This window comes from Phoenix dactylifera, unplaced genomic scaffold (genome assembly GCF_009389715.1).
Source record: "Phoenix dactylifera cultivar Barhee BC4 unplaced genomic scaffold, palm_55x_up_171113_PBpolish2nd_filt_p 001765F, whole genome shotgun sequence".
NCBI lineage: Eukaryota > Viridiplantae > Streptophyta > Magnoliopsida > Arecales > Arecaceae > Phoenix > Phoenix dactylifera.
Window position 1 is genome coordinate 38,469 of NW_024069063.1, and position 20,575 is coordinate 59,043.

At 38.3% G+C, this 20,575-nt stretch overlaps 1 protein-coding gene and 1 long non-coding RNA gene across 3 annotated transcripts; one reads left to right on the forward strand and one right to left on the reverse strand.

Annotated features, from left to right (window-relative positions):
- Positions 1 to 330: 330 nt before the first annotated feature.
- On the forward strand, positions 331 to 15,176 carry LOC120109065. Of its 2 annotated transcripts, none has more exons than XR_005510117.1 (8): positions 331 to 479; positions 11,316 to 11,357; positions 11,665 to 11,709; positions 12,843 to 13,016; positions 13,109 to 13,199; positions 13,300 to 13,403; positions 14,719 to 14,766; positions 14,852 to 15,176. It is a non-coding gene; the product is annotated as an uncharacterized LOC120109065 (long non-coding RNA). The 2 variants fall into 2 exon arrangements; XR_005510118.1 differs by having other exon boundaries at positions 12,883 to 13,016.
- Positions 15,177 to 15,556: 380 nt separating this feature from the next.
- Positions 15,557 to 17,898, reverse strand: LOC120109064 (peroxidase 18-like). The gene is made up of 4 exons (XM_039122794.1): positions 17,548 to 17,898; positions 17,170 to 17,349; positions 16,275 to 16,440; positions 15,557 to 16,162 (listed from the first exon to the last, which is right to left on the reverse strand). Exons 1-4 carry the CDS (start codon positions 17,782 to 17,784, stop codon positions 15,738 to 15,740), a joined length of 1,008 nt encoding a protein of 335 aa, XP_038978722.1. The 5' UTR covers positions 17,785 to 17,898; the 3' UTR covers positions 15,557 to 15,737.
- Between the last annotated feature and the right edge of the window lie 2,677 nt (positions 17,899 to 20,575).

Here is a 20,575-nt window from a genome sequence, read left to right on the forward strand (position 1 = left end):
GCCGAGGGTGTGGCTGAGGGTGGCGGTGGGGCGGAGCGCGGAGAAGGTGAGGCAGCAGCTAGTGGCGGTCTTAATCTCGGTCAGGTGGGGCGGTGGAAACTGGGAGAGGACGAAGGAAGTGGTTTACTCATCTGAACCGGCGGAACGCTCGACTCTCTTCTTTTTAAACTTATGTTGTGTGGCGTGGCAAATTCTCATTGACGTGGTCAATTGCTGACGTGCTGCACCGGGTCTCTCTGCTCCGTCCGCGTGCCTGGGAATATGAACCCGTCCATCTAATAATTTCTCCGCGAACGGCCCGCTCCCTCGCTCGGCTGTCTCTGCTCTCCTTCCAGGGATCCTCCACTTTCCTCTGTTATCTCCTTCTAGGATTTCAATGGGGGGGCACGTTCCTCCTCTCGTCGCCTCCACGGATAAGGCTCACGGTGAAAACATTGAAGGGGAGCCACTTCGATATCCGGGTTCAGCCCAGCGATACGGTGAACTCCATCTCTTTTTCTCTGTTTTCTTTGTTTTTTATGACCATACCTGAATACTTGACCTTTCTTGCGTGAAATATTCTTCTTTTCTTTGGTTGGATCATTGATGTCAGGGTTTTTGCAATGATTACTTGAAGACCACATTCTTTGGAAGTTCTTTATTCTTGGTTTTTTTTTCAGTCTTTCTTGGGGTTTGCTTCGAGTCCTTGAGATTATATTAGTTCCCTCTTTCGCATAATTCTAGGGTTCTCGTAACGTCTTATTGAAAGCCACATTCCTGTTTTTTTAAGAAAAAAGTTATTTTCGGTTTCATATAATAATTCTTGGTTCGCGTTGAGTTGTTGGGAGAGCGTGGGATTCTTAAAGTAAACATCTGTTGAGGGCAAATGAGGCGCCTTTGGTGAAGTAGTAGTTTATGGATCCTAATTTTTTTTTCTTTTTTTTCTTTTTTGTTGAAGGATGCCGCTTAAAAACTTGGATATCTATATCGAGGTTTCATATAAGGCTTCTTCTATCTGCTGGAGGATTTTTAAGGGTGAATTTTGAAGAGGATTCATAAACTGTGGGGACATCAGCATTAGGGTTAAATGTGGGAGAATTAACAGATGATTGAAGAGGATTCAAGAAGATGCGTTGAATGGAAAATTTTGGAGTAGTCTGCAAACCGACGGGGAGTTTGACGTAAGACCTGCCCAAATCCCAACATTTGGTCTGTAGGAAGAAAAAAAAGACCCATGGAGGTCCTTTTTCTTCCTACAGGATTTGCACTGGTAGGTATTTGGTTGATAAAACCATGCTTAAATGGGCAGCTCAATCTACGAAACCTGCAGATTTTCAGCCCAATTTTATAGGAAAATCTATAGAAGCCCTGATACTTAAATAAAACCTAGGTTTGAAATAGGATCAGATAAAGTTCGACGGGCTCTAACTTTATATCTGGGTTGAGTTAGATTCAAATATGCAAATTTGCATCTGGCTGGATTCAGAAACAAATTCAGATGGTTAGTTATAAATTCTGCCACATAGTGGTCTGGATTCAGATTTTGATGTTTTATTTTTTCCCCTAGATTGAGATTTGAATTTAAATTATAGATAAAAACCCCATCGAGCTTATCATTGCACCCTTAAATCCTGATTGTCTCTTTTTTTCCCTCATTTTTTCTTCTTCTTTCTTAACCACAAAGCATGCCTTAATTTTCTCTTTGCATGCACCATCCAAGCTCTGTGAGCTGACAGCCATATCCCCAATGCTGATTGCCAATCCCTGGGCAATGGCCGTCGAGCCTTGAGCACCAATAATTGCTGCTACTGACTTCTGCCTATGAAGGGCTAACTGCCGTCTACTGTGTCTTGAGTGTTGATAGTCAATCCGAAGAGCTGACCTTTCAATTCCTGAGCATCGAGTATGGATCCTAAGTACCGGCCACTGCCATCATTAATTTTAGTCCTGGGTTGGGCATATCATGGACCGTCGCTACCATTGATCTCCACCCTAATATGCATTCCTCTATGCCCTTCCTCTCCTCTCTCTCTCTCTCAATATATCTCGATTTCTTCTAGCTTCTATCCATTTAATTGTCATTTTCTATTCTTGGTATTTAAGACTAAATATTGAATATTTGTTTGAGTTGTTAATTAATAAGTAGTTAATACTTAATACTATTTGTTGCTTCACTTTGTGGGACAATTTATATTTGATCTATTATTTCAGATACTATGGAGAGCCATGAGCTTGTCTATAGTTGTACCATATGATCTGCTTATTAGTTACTTGAAGAATTTTAGGGTACATTAAACAACTACCATCCACAAATTTCATCAAGGTGGGGACACTTGAGTCATAATAAACATTGTTTGATTGTCTCATTAACGACCTATCTTTTTTAAAAATCTCATGAATCTTGATTACATGGCAAGTACTGTTTGTCTGTTTCTTCAACACCACGCAAGCATTGTCTCTTTTAAAATAACAGGTAGCGGCTAGAATTTTCATGAATAACAAAATTGTCTCTTTAATTACTTGTCATATAATAAGTTGGTCGGCATAAGTCTTGGTAAAAGTAACCAGAAACTGGTTACCTTCTGGTTTTGTTTGTCACATGTGTAACTTATTAATTTTCTGAAGTAACCAGTTGTTGTTATTAGACTCTTCTCAAAAATCTTATTTAAATCTGAACTGATATCTGATTCTTCTCCTTGTCCATGTAAAATGTAACATAAATAATAACTAATGTCTAATTTTTATGATATTTGTTTAGAACAAATGTGGATATCGGGATACGATTAATATCTAATTCATATCCACATGCATTTAAAACAAATGCAGATATAAATTTTAGTATTTTTTTAATATTTGTCTCCATATTCATAGCTGCCGAATAAATATAAATATACCAACATCTGATCCATCTTTGATATGTTTTTAGCCCTGATCAAATCTAAAGCAATTGCCTATATAGATTAATATAGATAACATGTATTTGGATGTTGATCTGGTCATTCACAATTGATGAACAATAGGTCTACATCTAGATGCTGAGGAGGATGTGGATGTTGTTCCTATAAGAACCAGGCTAGCTGGGCCTAACCTGGACCAAAGTCGGCAGGCCCAGCCGGCTTTAGAGAGAAGAAGAAAAGGAGAAGAACAGGGCACAATCCCTGTCCGAGCTTCCGAACGACCGAGGCTGGCCTGGGAGGCTGCAGCCGTTGGAGGCGGTTGCAACCGTCCAACGGTCGGCCGGTATAGCCGGTACGGCCGCTATGGCAGTTCAGCGTCCCTATCCATTCCGGAGGGGGGTTATAAAAACCCCCCAACTCCACCGAGCTCCCACCACCTCTTCCTCCCTCCTTCCTCCTTCCTTCATCCTCCTCCATCTTCCTTCCTCTTTTCTCCCGATTGAGCTCACGGCTGTCCGAACTTGTGCCCACCAGAAATCAGGCTGTCGGACACCACCGGAGTGAGGTAAGGCATCCCCATTTCCTCCCCTACCTCCCTCCTTCCGATCAAAAGGGCCGTCGAGATGAGAGAAAAGAAGAAGAGGAAGAGGAAGAAGAAGAAGAAGAAAAAAGAAAAAACATACCAGCACGTAGTCGTGGTCATCGGCCGCGATCGCCTCGGATGCGGGTGCCGCTAGCCTCAGCCCCTTCCCCTTCCCTCTCTTCAATGGGGCAGTTGTCGCCTCTCCCCCTTCGGTGAAGGGGGAGGGCGATGAAGGAAGAACGGAACAAGAAGAAGAGAAGAAAAGAAAGGAAGACAAGAAAAGAAAAAGAAAAGAAAAAAAAGAAAGAGAAGAAAAGAAAAAAAGAGAAGAAAAAAAGAAAGAGAACAAAAGAGAAAAAGAGAAGGAAAAAAAGAGAAAAAGAAAATAATAATAGTAATAATAATTACATAAAAGAAATTTTGGGAAAAATAAATAAATAAATAAATTTATAAATAAATATATATAAAAATAGTAAATAAATAAAAAAATCGAGAGAGAGGCCCCACCTTGGGTGCAATCATTCTCTCTCTACTGGATTTGTAGATCCAAGGCCGACTTACCTAGTTGGGATCTAAAGTCTGCTCAAGTCTATTTCGGGCTGCTTAGAGGTTTTAATTAGATTTTTGATAGTGAATAACAAGTAATTTATTTTAAAATGATTATAGGTGCAGTGCAGTTGCTCAACTGAATCTAGTGATCTTTGGGCGAATAGAGGTAAGTGAATCTTATACTCCTTACTAGTTTTCAAATTTTTATTTATTTTTTAGTATTATGAAAATATAAAAATAATGTTAAATGTTTATGATATCATGTTTTCTTAAAATTAAAGATCAAGCATACGATATTATGAAACTCATGATTTAATGTGAATTAATGGATTCATGATTGTTTTACCGTTAAGCATTGTTTGTGAATTATGATTCCATATTTATGTAATTGTATTTTTGATATAAAAGGAATAATTTCATGATTATTTTATTGTTAAATGCTTATGAGTTATGAACTCTATAAAGACATTTAATGTTTTATTCGCGTATGAGTTAAGAAAATATAATTTAAGAAATATGATTTAAGAACATTATCTTAATGACTATAGCAAAAAGGCTCTCAGATAGTTATGTATGCCCCCTAAAGTGGGGTAAAACGACATTCAGTTTTTTTACGACTCTGCCAACGGGTAATAGTAGTTGGCATACGATCCTGCCAGCGGATAATAGTAGTTGGCATACGACCTTATCAGCGGATTATAGTAGTTGGCATACGACCCTGCTAATGGGTAATAGTAGTTGGCATACAATCCTACCAACAGGTAATAGTAGTTAGTGTTTGTCGATTACGGCCCTGTCACGGGTATAATAGTGACCTTAGCATGTAGTCCAAGAGCAGTAATTTGATCAATAATAAATGATTTATGATTTTATTCTGTACACCAGAAACTATATTTTATGATTGATTTATGTATGCATGATTGGCTTTATGACTTGTTTTAATATAATGTACTATAAAATGCTTTATTTTGTAATATCTGTTATTTTTTTTTAAATAATGCATTGTCATGAAAAAACTTATGCTTGATCTGGTAAGGTAGTAAAAGGTTTACTTACTGAGCTGTCGCTCATACACCTTTGTTTTATTTTTCTTCCTAGGCAAATATGATCAGTAGGGATGGAAGATGGTCTAGACTTGGAGTTAGTATTAGCAAGCTTGGTGATTTTGTAAAAGAGTTTTAGTAGTGCATAGCTAATGATGGGCTTGGCATTGATGTTGGATTTTAGACGCTCTGAACCAATATTGGTTTTATTCAATAAATAATGAAATTGGATTCTTATTGATTCTATTATTTTTGAGATGGATCTAAAAGTTAAATGTAATGAGGGCTTCGTGTTATCTTGGGTTGTACTCCTCGGTAGCATGGCCATGTCATGTGCCGAATCTGCGGCGCGAGAAATCATGTGCTGGATCTGGGGTGTGACAGTTCCTATCCAATAGTGAAACATAATCATTCCTTTATACAAGCAAGCAATGGTAATCAACTCAAGAATGCAAATTCCTTTTCTTCACTTGTCTATTAGTAAGCAAGTGAAGACTTAGCTATATTTTGGTTTTAGCTTCCTTTAATCCCTAAGGGGCCATTGCTTGGTGCACATGGTAAAAAAGTTGGGCTGACAAATGCAATGGCGCGGACATAAGTCCTAGGGCAACAACTTTGTTCAAAAAATTGCTAAATGTTAGGCTGTCCCCAGGACCCAGATTGCTGGGACCATAACTAGGTAATTATTGAAAAGCTTCCTTTTGTCCCTAGTAAGAAAGTAATGTACTGCTTTGTCATTGTTATTGACTTCAAATGCTGATGCAGAAATTGTTGCAGCACATTCATTTATTTTTCTTTTTATCAAATTCGATCTCTTATAGGATGCAAAACAATCCCGGAACCATCATTAATGAAACTACAGCTGTTATTTTTCAGCTTGAAATCTTCATGTTGATCATTCACCCATACATGTCATAGATGTTTTTGACTTGGGTACGAACAACATCGTGCTCCATGCTCCTTTGTCTTTGTAGTGGAAGGATAAATGGCTAGACACTTAGTTGGAAATGATACATCCCCTCATTGTAAAAGTCATTGAATGTAATGTAGTCTCTCTTTTTTAATTAAAAGCCGTATGATTTTTAATTTTAAAAGAGAAAAATACCTTATAGTTCAAGCATTAAACAGTATTTAAGAGAACATGTTATAAATGGACTCAACTTCTTTCACTCTTGACATAAATACCTTTTTACTTAAAGAGAGAATTAGTTAAAAAATTAAATGCTTTACTCAATCAACAAACAAGGCATCTGCTCAAGACAAAATTGGTCCCTAGGCACTGTGGTGTTCATCTTGCCTAAAGGCCTAGAAAGCTCTAGGTGCCTTGGTGGTTGGCTGATCGAAGTTCCTAGCAGCCACCTATGGCAACATTATACTCAACATATAGACTACACTAATGCACTTTTTTTCTGCTCTTTCCAAGTTTATACTGTATCATTTTAGGGGAAACAACTGTATTGGGTTGGTGGGTGGTTGGCCTTTTGATATTCACTTAAAACAACTACAATCTGTGGGGCAGATTTGCCACCCTTTTCTTTTTATAGTGGAATCTGATATTTGTTGTTTCTAGTTAGTCATATTTTACCAACAATCCCCCTCCTGCACCCTCCAAAAAGAAAACTGCTTTAAGTATGCAATAATCACCTGCTTGAATCACATTTTTTATAAGTTGTTTGTCAAAAATGGGTCATCATTCCCAAAACAGATCTGTAAGTTAAATTGTGGGGATTGACTTTGCTTTCTTTTAATTTTTAAATAACGAAGTTGTTGTTTCATATGAGAGGATTTAAATGTACCTTAGAGGTTGTTGGGAATACATAAGATCTTGCATAGAAACTTTCTTGTTTTTTCACTGCTAGAAAGCAGTATGGAACAGTATGTCTATCTTCACAGAGGAAGATTACAGTCAAAGTTCTTAGCCTTGTAAAAGTGAAATCCTTGATCGAACTTGCTCTAAATCTATGAAATCTGTCCAGACATTGTCATTACATTTGAATGAAGTATGAAAAATGCATAATAGTGTTTTTGTCATTTTTTGGACAGAGTTTTCAGCATATAGAACTGAGAGTCCTTAGGATGTACTATTCCTCTCATGACGTAGCCAATGTTGCATGGACATGGATATAAGAATCAGATCTGGATGTGTATCCAAGTGTCTGACTCAACGAGAGAGAAAAAAAGGAGATACAGAGATACACACGATAAAATATAAATTTAACCAAATTATTTAATTATACCTTGGAATATTGTTTGTTTAAACATTAAAATAAAAATATCAAAAAGATATTGTTTGTTAAGATCTTTCAATTGTACATGTTTCTCAATTAAACTTCCCAACTAACTATATCATTGACCAATCTCTAAAAGGACAAATACTCACTCCTAATGTTAACATGGAGGGTCAAACTCATTGTTGGAAGAGTTCAACCCTCCGCCAATCTTTTAAAATGGCAATCGAAGAACTTCATAAGCATCCAAATGTTTGATACGTATTTGACTCAGATATGTATCCAATACGGATTTTTGGAGCTGGACCTAAGGACTAGGTAACACAGCTTGTAGCTAAACAAGCTTCTTTAGGCAGCTTGAAGAATTCATGTAGCATAGGTCGTAAAGGATAACCAATCTAGAATCCGGCCAAACGTACTGAGTCGATCTTTGTAGGTCAGTAGTTTTCCAACTGATAAACCTGTTAGACCTATTTATTTGCCTGACTATTACTAATATTGGGTCATTTTCTCTAATTCCTGCAACAAATGGCTGAACAATGTAGTCCTTGTTGATAAGTTAAATTTAATTTGCTATTCTGTTACTTTCTGAAAGTTTTTAGGTAACTGTTTTTAACATTATAGATAATGGCCGTGAAAAAGAATATTGAAGAGGTACAGTGAAAAGATAACTATCCATGGGGGCAGCAATTGTTGATACACAATGAAAAGGTCTTGAAAGATGAGTGTACATTGAAAGAGAGCATAGTTAGTGAAGATGGATTTCTTGTTGTGATGCTTTCTAAAGTATTTGAATTTTGATTCACGTATTTTTCCATCGAAAATCCATGACCTCTCTGCAATTACTTATAGTTAAGTTGTTTTCCTTGGTATTTTAAATCCTTAACATTATAAATTATATTAAAAGTACATACTAGTGCTGGAATTGTTACTAAAGCAAACATTGACTTGGGATTTTGCTTTCAGTAAATGTTGAATTGTACTTCAGAATGTTATTCTCTTATAGTATTTTAGTCAATCATCAGGAGCATCTTTTAGTTTCAGTTTCGGAACGTGCTAATTTAAAATCTATAAAATCATGCTAACGTGCAAATGGGCCTTCACATGGGAGGCTGGCGGTTCAAATTCTAATGGTGTTGTTTGTTAAGTATTAGACCCACATAATTCTTATGGTAATTCATATGCTCACCTATCATGAGTTTGTCTCTCTTTTATCTTCCCTCACTCACTAATCACTGAAACACTTCAGCACCTGTATGATTTCCTCAGGTTATTTTCATCATTTACTAAAATTAATGAAAGTAATTGTTTGATGTAACATTTATGTACCACACTTATTTTATCAGTTCATGATACCTTCTCTTCCATAGTTGGTTTGAAGGAATAAACTGGTAAATGTGTCAAATTGTTATTTTTGTTATCGGATATCTATACAGAAATCATTTTCTGTACTCAGTTATGAACGTATTACCAACTACTGGGTCAAAGCCATCCTTTTCAGGGGTTAGAATTGTCTATGCTTCTAAATTATACCCATCATCATGAGGATGATGGGTATAATTTATTGGCACCATTGTAAGCGAGGTGGTACAGGTGTATGGCTTGATGAGTTTATTGCTCCATACTCATATTCAAAAACCTATTAAACTGACCTGATAAGAAAATATTTAAAATTTCACATTTTCATTTTGAAAAACTAGACCCCAAATGTCGTTTCTTTTGCATGGTATTAGAAAAAGAGGAGGAACCCTACTGCATTATTTGTACCCTAGAACACTAAAATTTTGACAAACTCAAACTTAGTAGATCCTGAATCATGTAGCCTTTTTCTTTTAAAAGAATAACAGAACCTCACTACCTATTATTTGATTTATAGGCAAATATTAATACAACCAAGGAGGAAAGTTAATGCTTGACCTAACTCAGAATCATATTTTGGCCCTAACAAGTAAAAAACACAAGTTTTGCTTGCAATGGGGGAGTTTAATGGGAAAAAGAATTGCAAAAAGAAAGAAATTTGAAAAACCAGGGCAGACAATCATCTTAGTTTTTTTCCAGCTTACCTTTGGTTTTGTTGCTCTTGGTGTTTGAATTGACTCCTGCCAATATTGGTGCTTGGGAGGGAGTGTGATGACCTTTAAGAGGTTGGCTTGTTTCCAAAATGTAATTGTCATTATTTCTTTCCTAATAAAGCTCATAGATATCAGAGTGATCTTTAAATATATCACTTGTAATGCCTGTAGCATTGACTCATGTACGTCAGCAAAAGACAGATTAGCTTATCTTATATCTGAAACAGTGTCTGAATTATGTATTTTCATTGAAAAGGTAATGGTCATATATATGCCAGGTTGGGTTAGTGCCCCATTGGAAAAATTCATTCCGAGGACTGACTAGAAATATTGGAGTAATAACTACAAAAAAGGGTCAGTTGCTACCTGTATTGTACTGTCAGTTCCCCTTTTCCAGAAATTAAGTAGTGTTTGGATACTTGCAACTGGGTGTAAGTGAACCTCAGTTTCTGGAGGTGGCCTTTTTCCAGTGTTCAGAATGCTGAGTTGACCAAAACCTGCAAGTCAAATTTCATTTGAACACTTCTTACAATAATTTGTCTTGTGGCCAAATTGGTTGTAAGACATTTTATTGCAATTAGAAAAAGGCTTTAGAGGCATCTTTATGACAGGTTTAAGTCCCAACAGGGATAGTGGTTGGTAGGGACATAATTAATATTGCTTTAGTAGTACAAAGTACAAACATATATAGTTACAATTTTCATTTACAAACAAACAAACATGAGATCTTATCTTCGGACAACTGCAAATTTATCGAGCTAAACACTGGAATTGTAGTTGCAAATGCAGCAAGTACAACCACATGTAACCCCAGCTAGATGCATTTCCCCACTACCGTATCGAAACATTACCTTAGTGAAATTTTCCCATTTTGGTTCTCCAAAGGTCTAACAATTTCAAAATAAAAGTGCTCTGTAGCTTTCTCAATCTACAAATTTGAGCCCCTCCTTATGTGGACTTTTCTCCAGTTGTGACTATGCATGCATATACCATCTTGGTTGGTTTGATATGCTGTCCCTCAATCAGTTCAACTCTTAGATTTCTTTTGTTGCACTTGTAGTCCTATGCTATCTTCCTAGTTTCACTACAAACTTACCCCACCATATCCTAGTTTTACCATTACCCTACCTCATCATTCTTGTCTCATTTTCAGCCTCTCTGTGTATCTAAAACTTGTTGCTCATGATGTAGAACTATATTATGCATGCCTTCTCTATATATTGTTACAGAATATGTGATAGCACCTCGAAATGACTTCTTAGTTTGACTGTGACTCCTCACATTTATGATACTTTGTTTACACCTCTCAAGGATATGATTTATGAGTTCTTCATGCACTGCAAGTGTTTGAGGCATAGATGCTTAGGGTTCTTATGGATATTATGGTAGAAATCTTCATAACTCTACTTGCCTAGAAAATTAAAAGGAGAAAATTAGCCCTTAAAAGAATGGATTCTTTTAAAATAACATCAGCAAGATCGTTGGGCATTATCTGGCGTGCTTCATATCACAACCAAGACCTTACCCAAAAAGGCTAACCAGAAGGTATTATTTAGGTTGCTTAGTCTTGTATAAGTACCCAAGATTTCTCTAACGAATAACCGATATGGGACTAAATACACGCCTGCACGAGTCCTCACACTTGATGCTAGGAGACATTATGGGAATCCATTAGTTGGCTTCTTCGCTCTATGCAAAATAGGTATTATTGAGGACAAACAAATCTTCACAAGTTTTATGCACAATTCCTACCAATATAAGAATTATAAAGTATTCTTAGTTTTTGTATGATGCACTTCATCATACCTTACCCTTCTTACTAAACTGAAATTTTTCACTTCATGACAAACCTTTCTTTGTTTTCCTCTAATATGACATTGCTATGTTCTATCATTTTTGTTGCAAGCCTTTATTTTGGATTTTTTTCTCAAATTTATTCATTTGTTGCTTTGGCATCTCTTCAGAGCAAAACTTTTGATACAGTTGGATCCTCATCCACTACTCAGGTATTATTCCAGACATCATCATTGTGCTCCATTCATTGTAAATTACAATGCTGCAATATTTCACTAGTTGTTAGTGATATAAAAAATCTGCTTCAAACAGCCCTCAGCTAGCCCCAGCCCCTTGTCCTGCTCCTAGCGACCCTCCTGCACAATCTGCATGAGTTGCTATCTAGCTGTGCTGCTGTGCTTGTCCTATCTTTAATATTTTTCAATATCACTTACGTTGAGCAAGGCTTAACAAAGCTGGCGCCAGTATTTTGGGATGAGACTTATTAATGTCTTTCATGTCTCTCTGTTTCTTTTACAGGGCCTTAACCAATGTTGCAACTGGCACTGAAAGAGCAACAACAGAGTATGCATTCTCTTTGTTGATAGTAATCATTTGATTATTGTGGTCTTTTATGTTTTTTCCTCTTGCAAATAAAGACATTATTACATAAAAGATGACTCACAATATTAAAAGAAATGTAATCCTTTGGCCTTCATGTTTGCTCTTGTATTTGATTCTTTCTTTCCTGTACTCATGTCTAACTACTAAATTTTCTTCTGGAGAATATGCTTGTGATCTTAATGAATAGGAAATGTTGTTGTATCAATTTATGTGCTGACCTGCTGCATTTGCATGATTCGTGGACTTCACTTTGCTTGTTTATTGAAGATGTTGAACTTGAGCTCTTTATCCCAGTAATTGCTAGTCCGTGACTTTCCATGGTGTTGGCATTTCTCATTTCATTTGTTAGATTTAATATTCTACCGAAGGACCTTTAATGATTGCACTTAGTGTTGTATGTGTTGCACGTTCGCATAGAGCCAAAAACATGCATTTTTGCTTCTCTCAAACTTAAGAGGGCTCAAACTCCCAAGCAGAAATTCCTTGTCAGCTCAGAAGCAGTTAGGTTAAAATAGCAGTTGCAAGTTCTTTATTTAAAAAGAAGTGAGAAACAAGCTTTCCTGCATTTCTCTGGGTTTAAATATTTTAGCAATTGAACATGGAGTTTATTTAATATATACTTGGCTATCTAAATAGATGGAGAGCTTATGGTGGGATGGAGAAAATTTCTTGATCACTTTTTAAAAAGAGTTAGTGTTTACATACTTTTGGAAATTTTTATTTTTGAAAGTGAATCACGACACCTTGGTTTTCAAGAACATGTAAAATCACATAATCGTCCCATGTTAGATTTAAATGTTGGATTGATTTACAAGAGCAACTTATGGTGAAAACTAACTCTTCACTATTATTATCTTATTTCTATTAGCACTTATTGTCATTTTTTACTGAAGAAAAGTCCTCTCATGACTTTCCCTATAATATTACACCACGAGGATATGCAATAATGTTTAGTGAAATTATAGATTTACGGTAAAGTTTTTCTTTCCTCTTTGAGTAAGCTTTTGTGATAAAGGTAGATGCATATATTATCAGAAGTGCTGGTTGGAGTTGGATTTGTGTAAATACTAGAGCTTATGCTTCTTCATTGCCAGGTACCTGCTGATGCTTATGTTCAAACTACATCTAATTTAGTTGCAGGGAGTGATTGAGCCAGTGGTTCAGCAATTGATGGATATGGATGGTGGGTACTGGGGAAAAGATGCTGTTCTGCGTGCACTCCGTGCTTCTTACACAACCCAGAGCGTGCTGTGGAATATTTGTATTCTGTATGTAATAGAAACTTCTTTTAGTAGTTTGGGATGTGATCAGGCAACAATTTTACGGTGATAGAGATGATATTTCGCATCTCTTGTGTCAGGGTATTCCTGCTATGGCAGACGTTGCTGTTCCAATTGGTAACATTTCTTCAGCTCAAGCATCTGGTCAAGACACAATGGAATCAACTACAGGTGGGGCCTCGCCACTCTCTTGAGTACCAAATTCTTCCCCTTTCAATATGTTTCCGCAGGTCAATTTTTTTGCTATAATGTTTTCCTTGCCCTTCTGAAGCACATGAAGTTCTAGCCGAATAAATTCATATACAACAGAGGACTCCAAATATCGGTGTAGATGCTGGGGATGGATCTTTGGATTTCCTTAGACATAATCAACAGGTATGCCATGCAATCCCCCTATTTTTCATATCTTAGTTATATTTTTAACAAAAAATATGATCTATTCTATTTGTATTTGCTAATCCATTCATGTACACAATTTAAATGGCTAATAATGCAAGATAATATTGTAATCATTTTCTATACATACATATACTGTATATGTATGATTTTGTCTCTTTCTGGGAGTAATCGTCTTAAATAAACAGAATGTGTAAAATGTTTATAGTTTATTTCTGTGCTTTGCAAGGAATCATTAAAAAAAATATTGACTTAGGGGCCTTCAACTTTTCAATGGAAGGGCAGATGAAGAGACAAATTATTATTATTATTTTCCCTGATACTCATTGTGCATTAATGGTGGCTTCTTTTTTCCTCTTTCCAACATGACCTCAACTTTGTCATTCCGAAGCAGTCTGTCAATCATCTTGCACTGCCCACTAGTAGCAGTGATTCTAAGCATTCAGAACCTTATTATATTTGGATACATGTGACATTTGGGATCTTCCTTCAGCCGGCTGTGGCTGAATTAGTCTTGGTTACATGATGTTTCAGAGCTTTTTCAAGTTTGAAATATAACTCTTAATGATAAAAAACAATGAATCATCTGAATGCTAGTCTCGGATTCACCATATAATATTTGACAATTCTCTGGGTATCATGGAAGGATCTGCCTTTCAAGTTTGAAATATAACTCTTAATGATAAAAAACAATGAATCAACAGAATGCCAGACTTGGATTCACAATATAATGTTTGAGAATTCTCTGGCTACTATGGAGGGATGTCTCCAGGTCCCTTTTTTGAATATGGACTATGTAAGTTGCCAGCATGGATATGCTGCTTTATACCTTGAAATGTTATCAATGTGTGTGCATGTGCCTGTGTCCAGCTGGTCCCTTTTCATGTACATGTGTTGGAATTATATAACTTGAGGTCTCAATTTCTTTTTGGATGAGAGGTAGGGGGAGAAGTTGGAAAAATCAGGGAAAGAATAAGATGATAATGCAAATTATATATATTAGTGGAATTCAATATCATGTACCTGATGTACTCAATAAGCATGCAGGTACCCTTTTAACATACATTCAAGTATATGCATGGATACCCTTGGACATGGTAGCCAGATATCCTAGTAACTTTGTCACAGCTGCTACCTGAGTTTAAGCATCATTTTAAAATGTTTTTTTTCTTTTTTACTTTGTCTGGAAAGGAAAATACAATATGTTGTCATTCATATATACTAGTTGGTTTGTTATTGCACTGACTGTTGAATACTGAGATACGTACAATCATTCTTTTTCCTGATATGCTAGTTCCAAGCATTGCGTGCAATTGTTCAAGCAAATCCACAAATATTGCAGGTTTGTATTTTTCTCTCTCTGTTGGTGTAATTAGCTGCATTTTCATGTTTCAGATTCGGTACTTATAATCATTGTTCTGTTGTAGCCTATTCTTCAATAACTCAGCAAGTAGAATCATCAACTTCTAAGGTTAATCCAAGAGCATCAAGCAGAGTTTCTTCAGTTAATAAATGAACCTGTTGAAGGTATTGAAGGATAAGGATTCTGCATCCACCATTTGTGAGCTTGTTTTGAAAATTCAATAGTTTTGTGTATAACCAGTTTGGAAATAAAGTTGTGTTTGATTGTTCATATGAGTAATGGCTTGACCTATGAGTAAAAAAAATTTAATGTTTACTCATCACAGGTCAGCTGAAGTGCGCAAGTATTTATTTCTGCATTGTTTCGGGTTAAAAATTTATCATATTTAATTTCCATGGGCCAACTTTTTGTTAATATTCTATACACATTTAAATTCTAAACAGACATACCTTACCCATTTCTTATGTCGATATTCCTTTTATTTTCTTTTTTTTGGTTTAGTTAGAATACATGTCCGAAGACCAACATGACTTCCAGATATGTTGAAACTTATTAGCTGCTATATGTGAATCTGTTTGATCTTTCTTCATCTAACGGAGGATTAATTTCACCCTAGATGCTTTTCCATGTTCAGATCTGGTATGCAATGATTTGATCAGCCGGGTTAGCAGCAGCAATTATATTAACAGTTGAAAATAAGCTTCCAACGAAACTATAGCCGAGGTTATTGCTTAGATAATTCTATAATTAACAAATAAAGAGTTATGTGACAAAAGCTTCTGCTTATTATTCTCACAAACAAGCGGTTGCCTCAAACAGAGCAGCTGTAGGAGGAACCAATACAGTCAGCATGAAGAACTCTTCGAACAATTCCGCAAATCCAAACCTTCGGTCTAATGAGATTGGAAGAGGTGATCAACCATGATTATCCGAAAATGTCAGTTCAATCTTCACTCCCCTGGATCATTTACGCTCATGCAAGAAACACGAATCTCTCCTTCACTGCCCGTCTTCACGCTGATGTTTGCAAGTCTAACAAATGACTCCGCCCAGCTTGCGAAAAATCCATCCTGGCTCTCAGAGAATGCCTCCACCTTTGCCTTCGTTCTGGAATCACCGGCGAGGACCGAGTCCGATCGGAAGAGCCCCTTTCCGGCCAACAGATTGCGGTAGTACTGGTTATCAAACAAAGCATCAGTGACCGGGTCATTATTAACAGTAACAGTCGTGCTTGCACCGGCCGGGCATTGCCTGACGAGCTCCATCGCGTAATCTTTCTCCAGGGAGCTGTCGACGGGCACGAGATCTCCCTTCGGTCCCTGCTGGAACCGCTCGCTGAATGCACTGCAGTGAGCTGAGCCAATGGTGTGAGCTCCTAACACAAGGATGGGAGTCTCCGTGAGCTCAGGGAATGAGGGAGCTAACCTTTTCTATTTTCCTTGGCCTACGATAATTACAGATCGTACATATGTATACATATGGGTTACCTGAAAGGATCACCAGGTCGTCCATGGAGAGTCCTTTGGAGGAGAAGCGCTGAGCCATCTCGCCAAGGGAGAAGCTGGTGTCCACCATGTTCGGTCTCACGTTCGAAGACGACGAAACCCGTCCATCTCGTCTTCCTAGTGGGACCAGAACTGATGGTCCTCCAGCCTGTGAATAAATTGGTCAAGACTTGAATCCTTTGATGCATATATTTACTTTGTGAAAAAGAAAACAAAGTCATGAGGCACGCTAGCAACTAGATGGTTTTGGAGTGTCCGCAAGTAGTAGTGTTCCATGCGCCTTTTTCTTTTTTTTCAACAGCATAACATTTTGAATAGAAGATGGCATAATTCAAGAAAGATTTAAATTTCTTCTTATAGAGCCAAAAATTTGGATGAGTAACCCTAAACTGTTTTTTTTTTTCCTTTGCTTTTTTTTCGATTTTGATGGAAATGGGAGGGGAACTCCTCCCGTATAAATCTGAAACCATCATCAGATCTGCTTAAGATAGAGTACATACATTCTTATGTTCAGGTGCATATCCTCAAGATTCAAGAATTGCCATGCATGAAAAACTGGCAAGAAAACATTCACCAATTTGAAACCAAAGTTATAAGAATAGCAATCTGAAAGAATAACGGCATGCCAGGGTTACACGCTACAATTGTGCATCACAAAACTAGAAATCGGCATCGTAGTGGGAGGAAGGGGTTAAAAACAGAGGAGGGCGGAGAAGATTCTCCTAAGATGCTGTCTCCTTGGGAAGACCTTAAGATCAAAACACAGCATCCATATCAGAGTCTTGGCACATATAAGTAGGTAGTTGAGAATAACATGCGGAAAAGATTAAGATAGCTGAAGCTAAGTTCATTTATCAGTGCAAAAATTTAAACTTACCATCTCCACAGCATCTCTTGCAACCATAACCAAGATATCAGCACAGGAGACAGTCCCAGGGCACACCACTTCGAGCAGCCTCTTTGCCGACTCCACCACTTCGAACCCACCGAGGGATTTGTTTGCTGGATCGGACCTCTCAGTCCCATTTCCTTGCACCAACACGGACCCATCACAGCCCTGAGATCACTTAAGCAATTACAAGGCTATCTCAGGAAGGAAAAGTTTAGTGTTTACAAGGCTGTTTTAGGAGCAGTTGGATCTCCTAGTAACGAACCGCCAGCCTAAATTTTTAACCATGAGGTCCATCTACCATGCTATCAAATCACAGGAGTATCTATCCTAGGAATGGTTTCTGGTTGGGGCATTGGAACGTACCTCAACGATACAATCGTGGAAAAGTAGGCGAAGGAGTTTGCCGGAGAGGGTGGGATCAGAACCGACGGCCGAGCGCACCGTGCTCTTTACAAGCAGCTCTACACTTGGGCAAGAAAGTGAGTAGAAATCTGTGGACAGTTGTGAGGTAGAGGAAGGAAAGAGAGATGCGAAGAGAAGAAATGCAAGAAGGGTAGAGAGAAGGGAGTAATGGAATGATTTGATGAGTTTTGGATCCATGGAGGACTTGGAGTCTGCGTTGTTTGAGTGAGAGAGAAGTGAAGAAGGATTAAAATTTGCCAGCGAAGTGGTGGTTTTGGGAATTTAGTGGGGAGATGAAAGGATGGTGGGCGAGGGAGGCTTGAAATGACTGCATTTAGTTTTGGCGAACGGTGCATCGGTCGGCAGGCAGCAAGGCATTAATACATGTCTCAAAAAAATTTACGTACTATAGATACCATACTAACTTTTTAATTTTTATGGTAAATGCTGGCCTCTGTCCGTCCAAGAGCTTTGAAGGGGAAAAAAAAAAAAGAAGGCCCTGTCACTGTTCAGTGCAGTCATAATTCGCAACTATAAATCCCCTTGTCGACTGTCCATCGAGCACTCAGCAAAACGAGGCTTGCTAAGGAGAAAGGGAGAGTTAGCGTGCAGCTTGATACATATGATGGAAGCTAAATTAATAGTTTAAGAGCTTAAACTATTAAATTTTGAGTCCAATCATATGAGATTCCCCGCATTCTCTCCCCTCCTACCCGAGTTAATTTCCAGTCCTTCTCCGCCTCCGGTCCAATGAACCACTCTTGAACCACTCTTGGCTTCCCTGCTAGATATTATCCGGTTTGGAGGTCCGCACGCGCGCACACGCGCCGCTCAGACCCCTTTTCGGATTTGCTTTCCACCCAAAATGCGTATGCAGAATTTGGAGACACTCGTCTTATATGTCTAGGCTCTGGAACGAATCTTTCCGATGTGGGACTATTGGGCCTCACACCCTTTCCACTATCGAACAAGAGCCGTCCTCGGCTCTGATACTAAATGTCACGACCCCGTCTCCGCATGGCACGTGTGGCACCTAGCGCCTACGTGGAGATTATATGAGGGGAGAACACGAGGCTCTCCTGCCAGATATTATCCAGTTCTGGAGCCCACACGCGCACCACACACACCGCTCAGATTCCTTTTCGATTTTGTTTTCCATCCAAAATGCGTCTGCAGGATTCAGAGATATCCGTCTCATATGTTTAGGCTCTGAAACAAGTTTTTTCGACATGGGACTATTGGGCCTCCTACTAATCTACTCTCTAAGAGCCATATATGTCAAGTAGATTTGATAGAAAAAGGTGCTGGATTTGAGAGTGGACCTATGCATTATTGTTATTCAAAAGAGCCATCAATTCTGACACTTTTATAACGTCAAGATTTGCTTGGGATCATCAGTCATCAGATCTGATACCACTCGTTAGGAAGAAAAGGAGAGTTCGAGTCCAACTAGAAAAAAGGACTTGACATATATTTCGGAATCCCATTCGATTTAAAAGTTAAAGCCATTAAATTTTAGATCCAAACATCTATATATATTCATCTACCATACTGATTATTCAATGTAGGACTAAGATATCATATGTGATACTCGACAAGGCAACCTTCACAGATTTCCCAAGAAGGTACAAATCAGGTTCGTGCTTGAATTGTTAAGGGTAAAATTGGAGTTTTGTCCTGAAATTTTCTCCAATTCTAAACATTTTATTGGATTAGATCTTACACTATGTTAACTCCTGAGGGAACCAAAATAAAATAAAATGATGTCCACCAAAAATAGCAATAAAAAGGTTGGGCCACCCAAACCGGCCCAGGTAGCTATTTTGAAGTCTCAAGTAGCTATTCCGGAACTCTTTCAAGGAAGCGGAAATTTAGTTCGAGGGATCAAATACTACAGGTGATTATCACATTACTTGTTTTTTTTGGTGGTTTCTTTCTCAGCATTTTGGACGTAGTTTTGGGTGAACCACGTAAATCCCGATACTTGTTATGTGCCTGGTAAAACCGAGGGAGAGAGGAGCCTAGTAAAATCGAGAGAGAGAGGAGAGAAAAGAAACTGGATCATGGTTTTGACAGCAGAGGCAAAGCCGAGGCTCTGATACCAAGATAATGGCGGACCAATGCAGGAAAAGAAAGAACAAGGAAGAAGAAGAGAAAGAGAGGAGGAAGAAGAAGAGAAGAAGAGAGAGGAGGAGGAAGAAGAAAAAGAAAGGAGGCTAGGGTTTATTTAATCATTTAATTGCCTCATACATGAGAGGGGTGGCATTTATATAGACCTTACTGTTGGCGGAGGCCTGAGGGGCCGAGTCAATGTTGGTGGAGGCCTGAAAGGCCGAGTCAGTCCTACCGCCTGCCAACGTGGATGCGCTGGAGGAGTAGGGTGGGTTATACCACTAGGAGGTCCCTGAACCCACTAGCGAGGCCCTGTCGGAGTCTGGAGTCGGGCGAGGCTTGGTCGGAGTCGACTCGTGGCGCTATGGGCCCCTATGTTAGTTTAAGGAAATAAAGTTGCGCCTTCACTAATACCTGCGGATTTTGGTGTAATAGTAGCGCTTGATCCTGGTAACTGGTATCAGAGCCATAGGTCTCGAGTTCGAAATCGTCAGTCCTGCCGCCTGCCAACGTGGATGCACTGGAGGAGTATGGTGGGTTATACCACTAGGGGATCCCTGAACCCACTGGCGAGGCCCTGTCGGAGTCCGGAGTCGGGCGAGGCTTGGTCGGAGTCGACTCGTGGCGCTATGGGCCACTGAGCTAGTTTAAGAAAATAAAGTTGCACCTTCACTAACACCTGCGGATTTTGGTGTAATGGTAGTGCTTGATCTTGATAACACTTACATCTTGACCAAGTCAAGTCAATCACTTAACACTGACCAAATTTGGACCCTTACATCAATTAATTTCTTACCAAAATTGGTCTACTAAATTGACCCAATTACATAAACCCAATTGGCTAGTCTAATAATAAAACAACTGACCAAATTGATTT

What these genes read in the sequence shown, in the direction of transcription:
- LOC120109064 (XM_039122794.1), bottom strand. Translation starts at nt 17,784, where the DNA reads ATGGATCCAAAACTCATCAAATCATTCCATTACTCCCTTCTCTCTACC. An exon ending in TCCACGATTGTATCGTTGAG is followed by an intron (nt 17,350 to 17,547) that starts GTACGTTCCAAT and finishes AAGTGATCTCAG; the next exon opens with GGCTGTGATGGGTCCGTGTT. An exon ending in CGACCTGGTGATCCTTTCAG is followed by an intron (nt 16,163 to 16,274) that starts GTAACCCATATG and finishes TCCTTGTGTTAG; the next exon opens with GAGCTCACACCATTGGCTCA.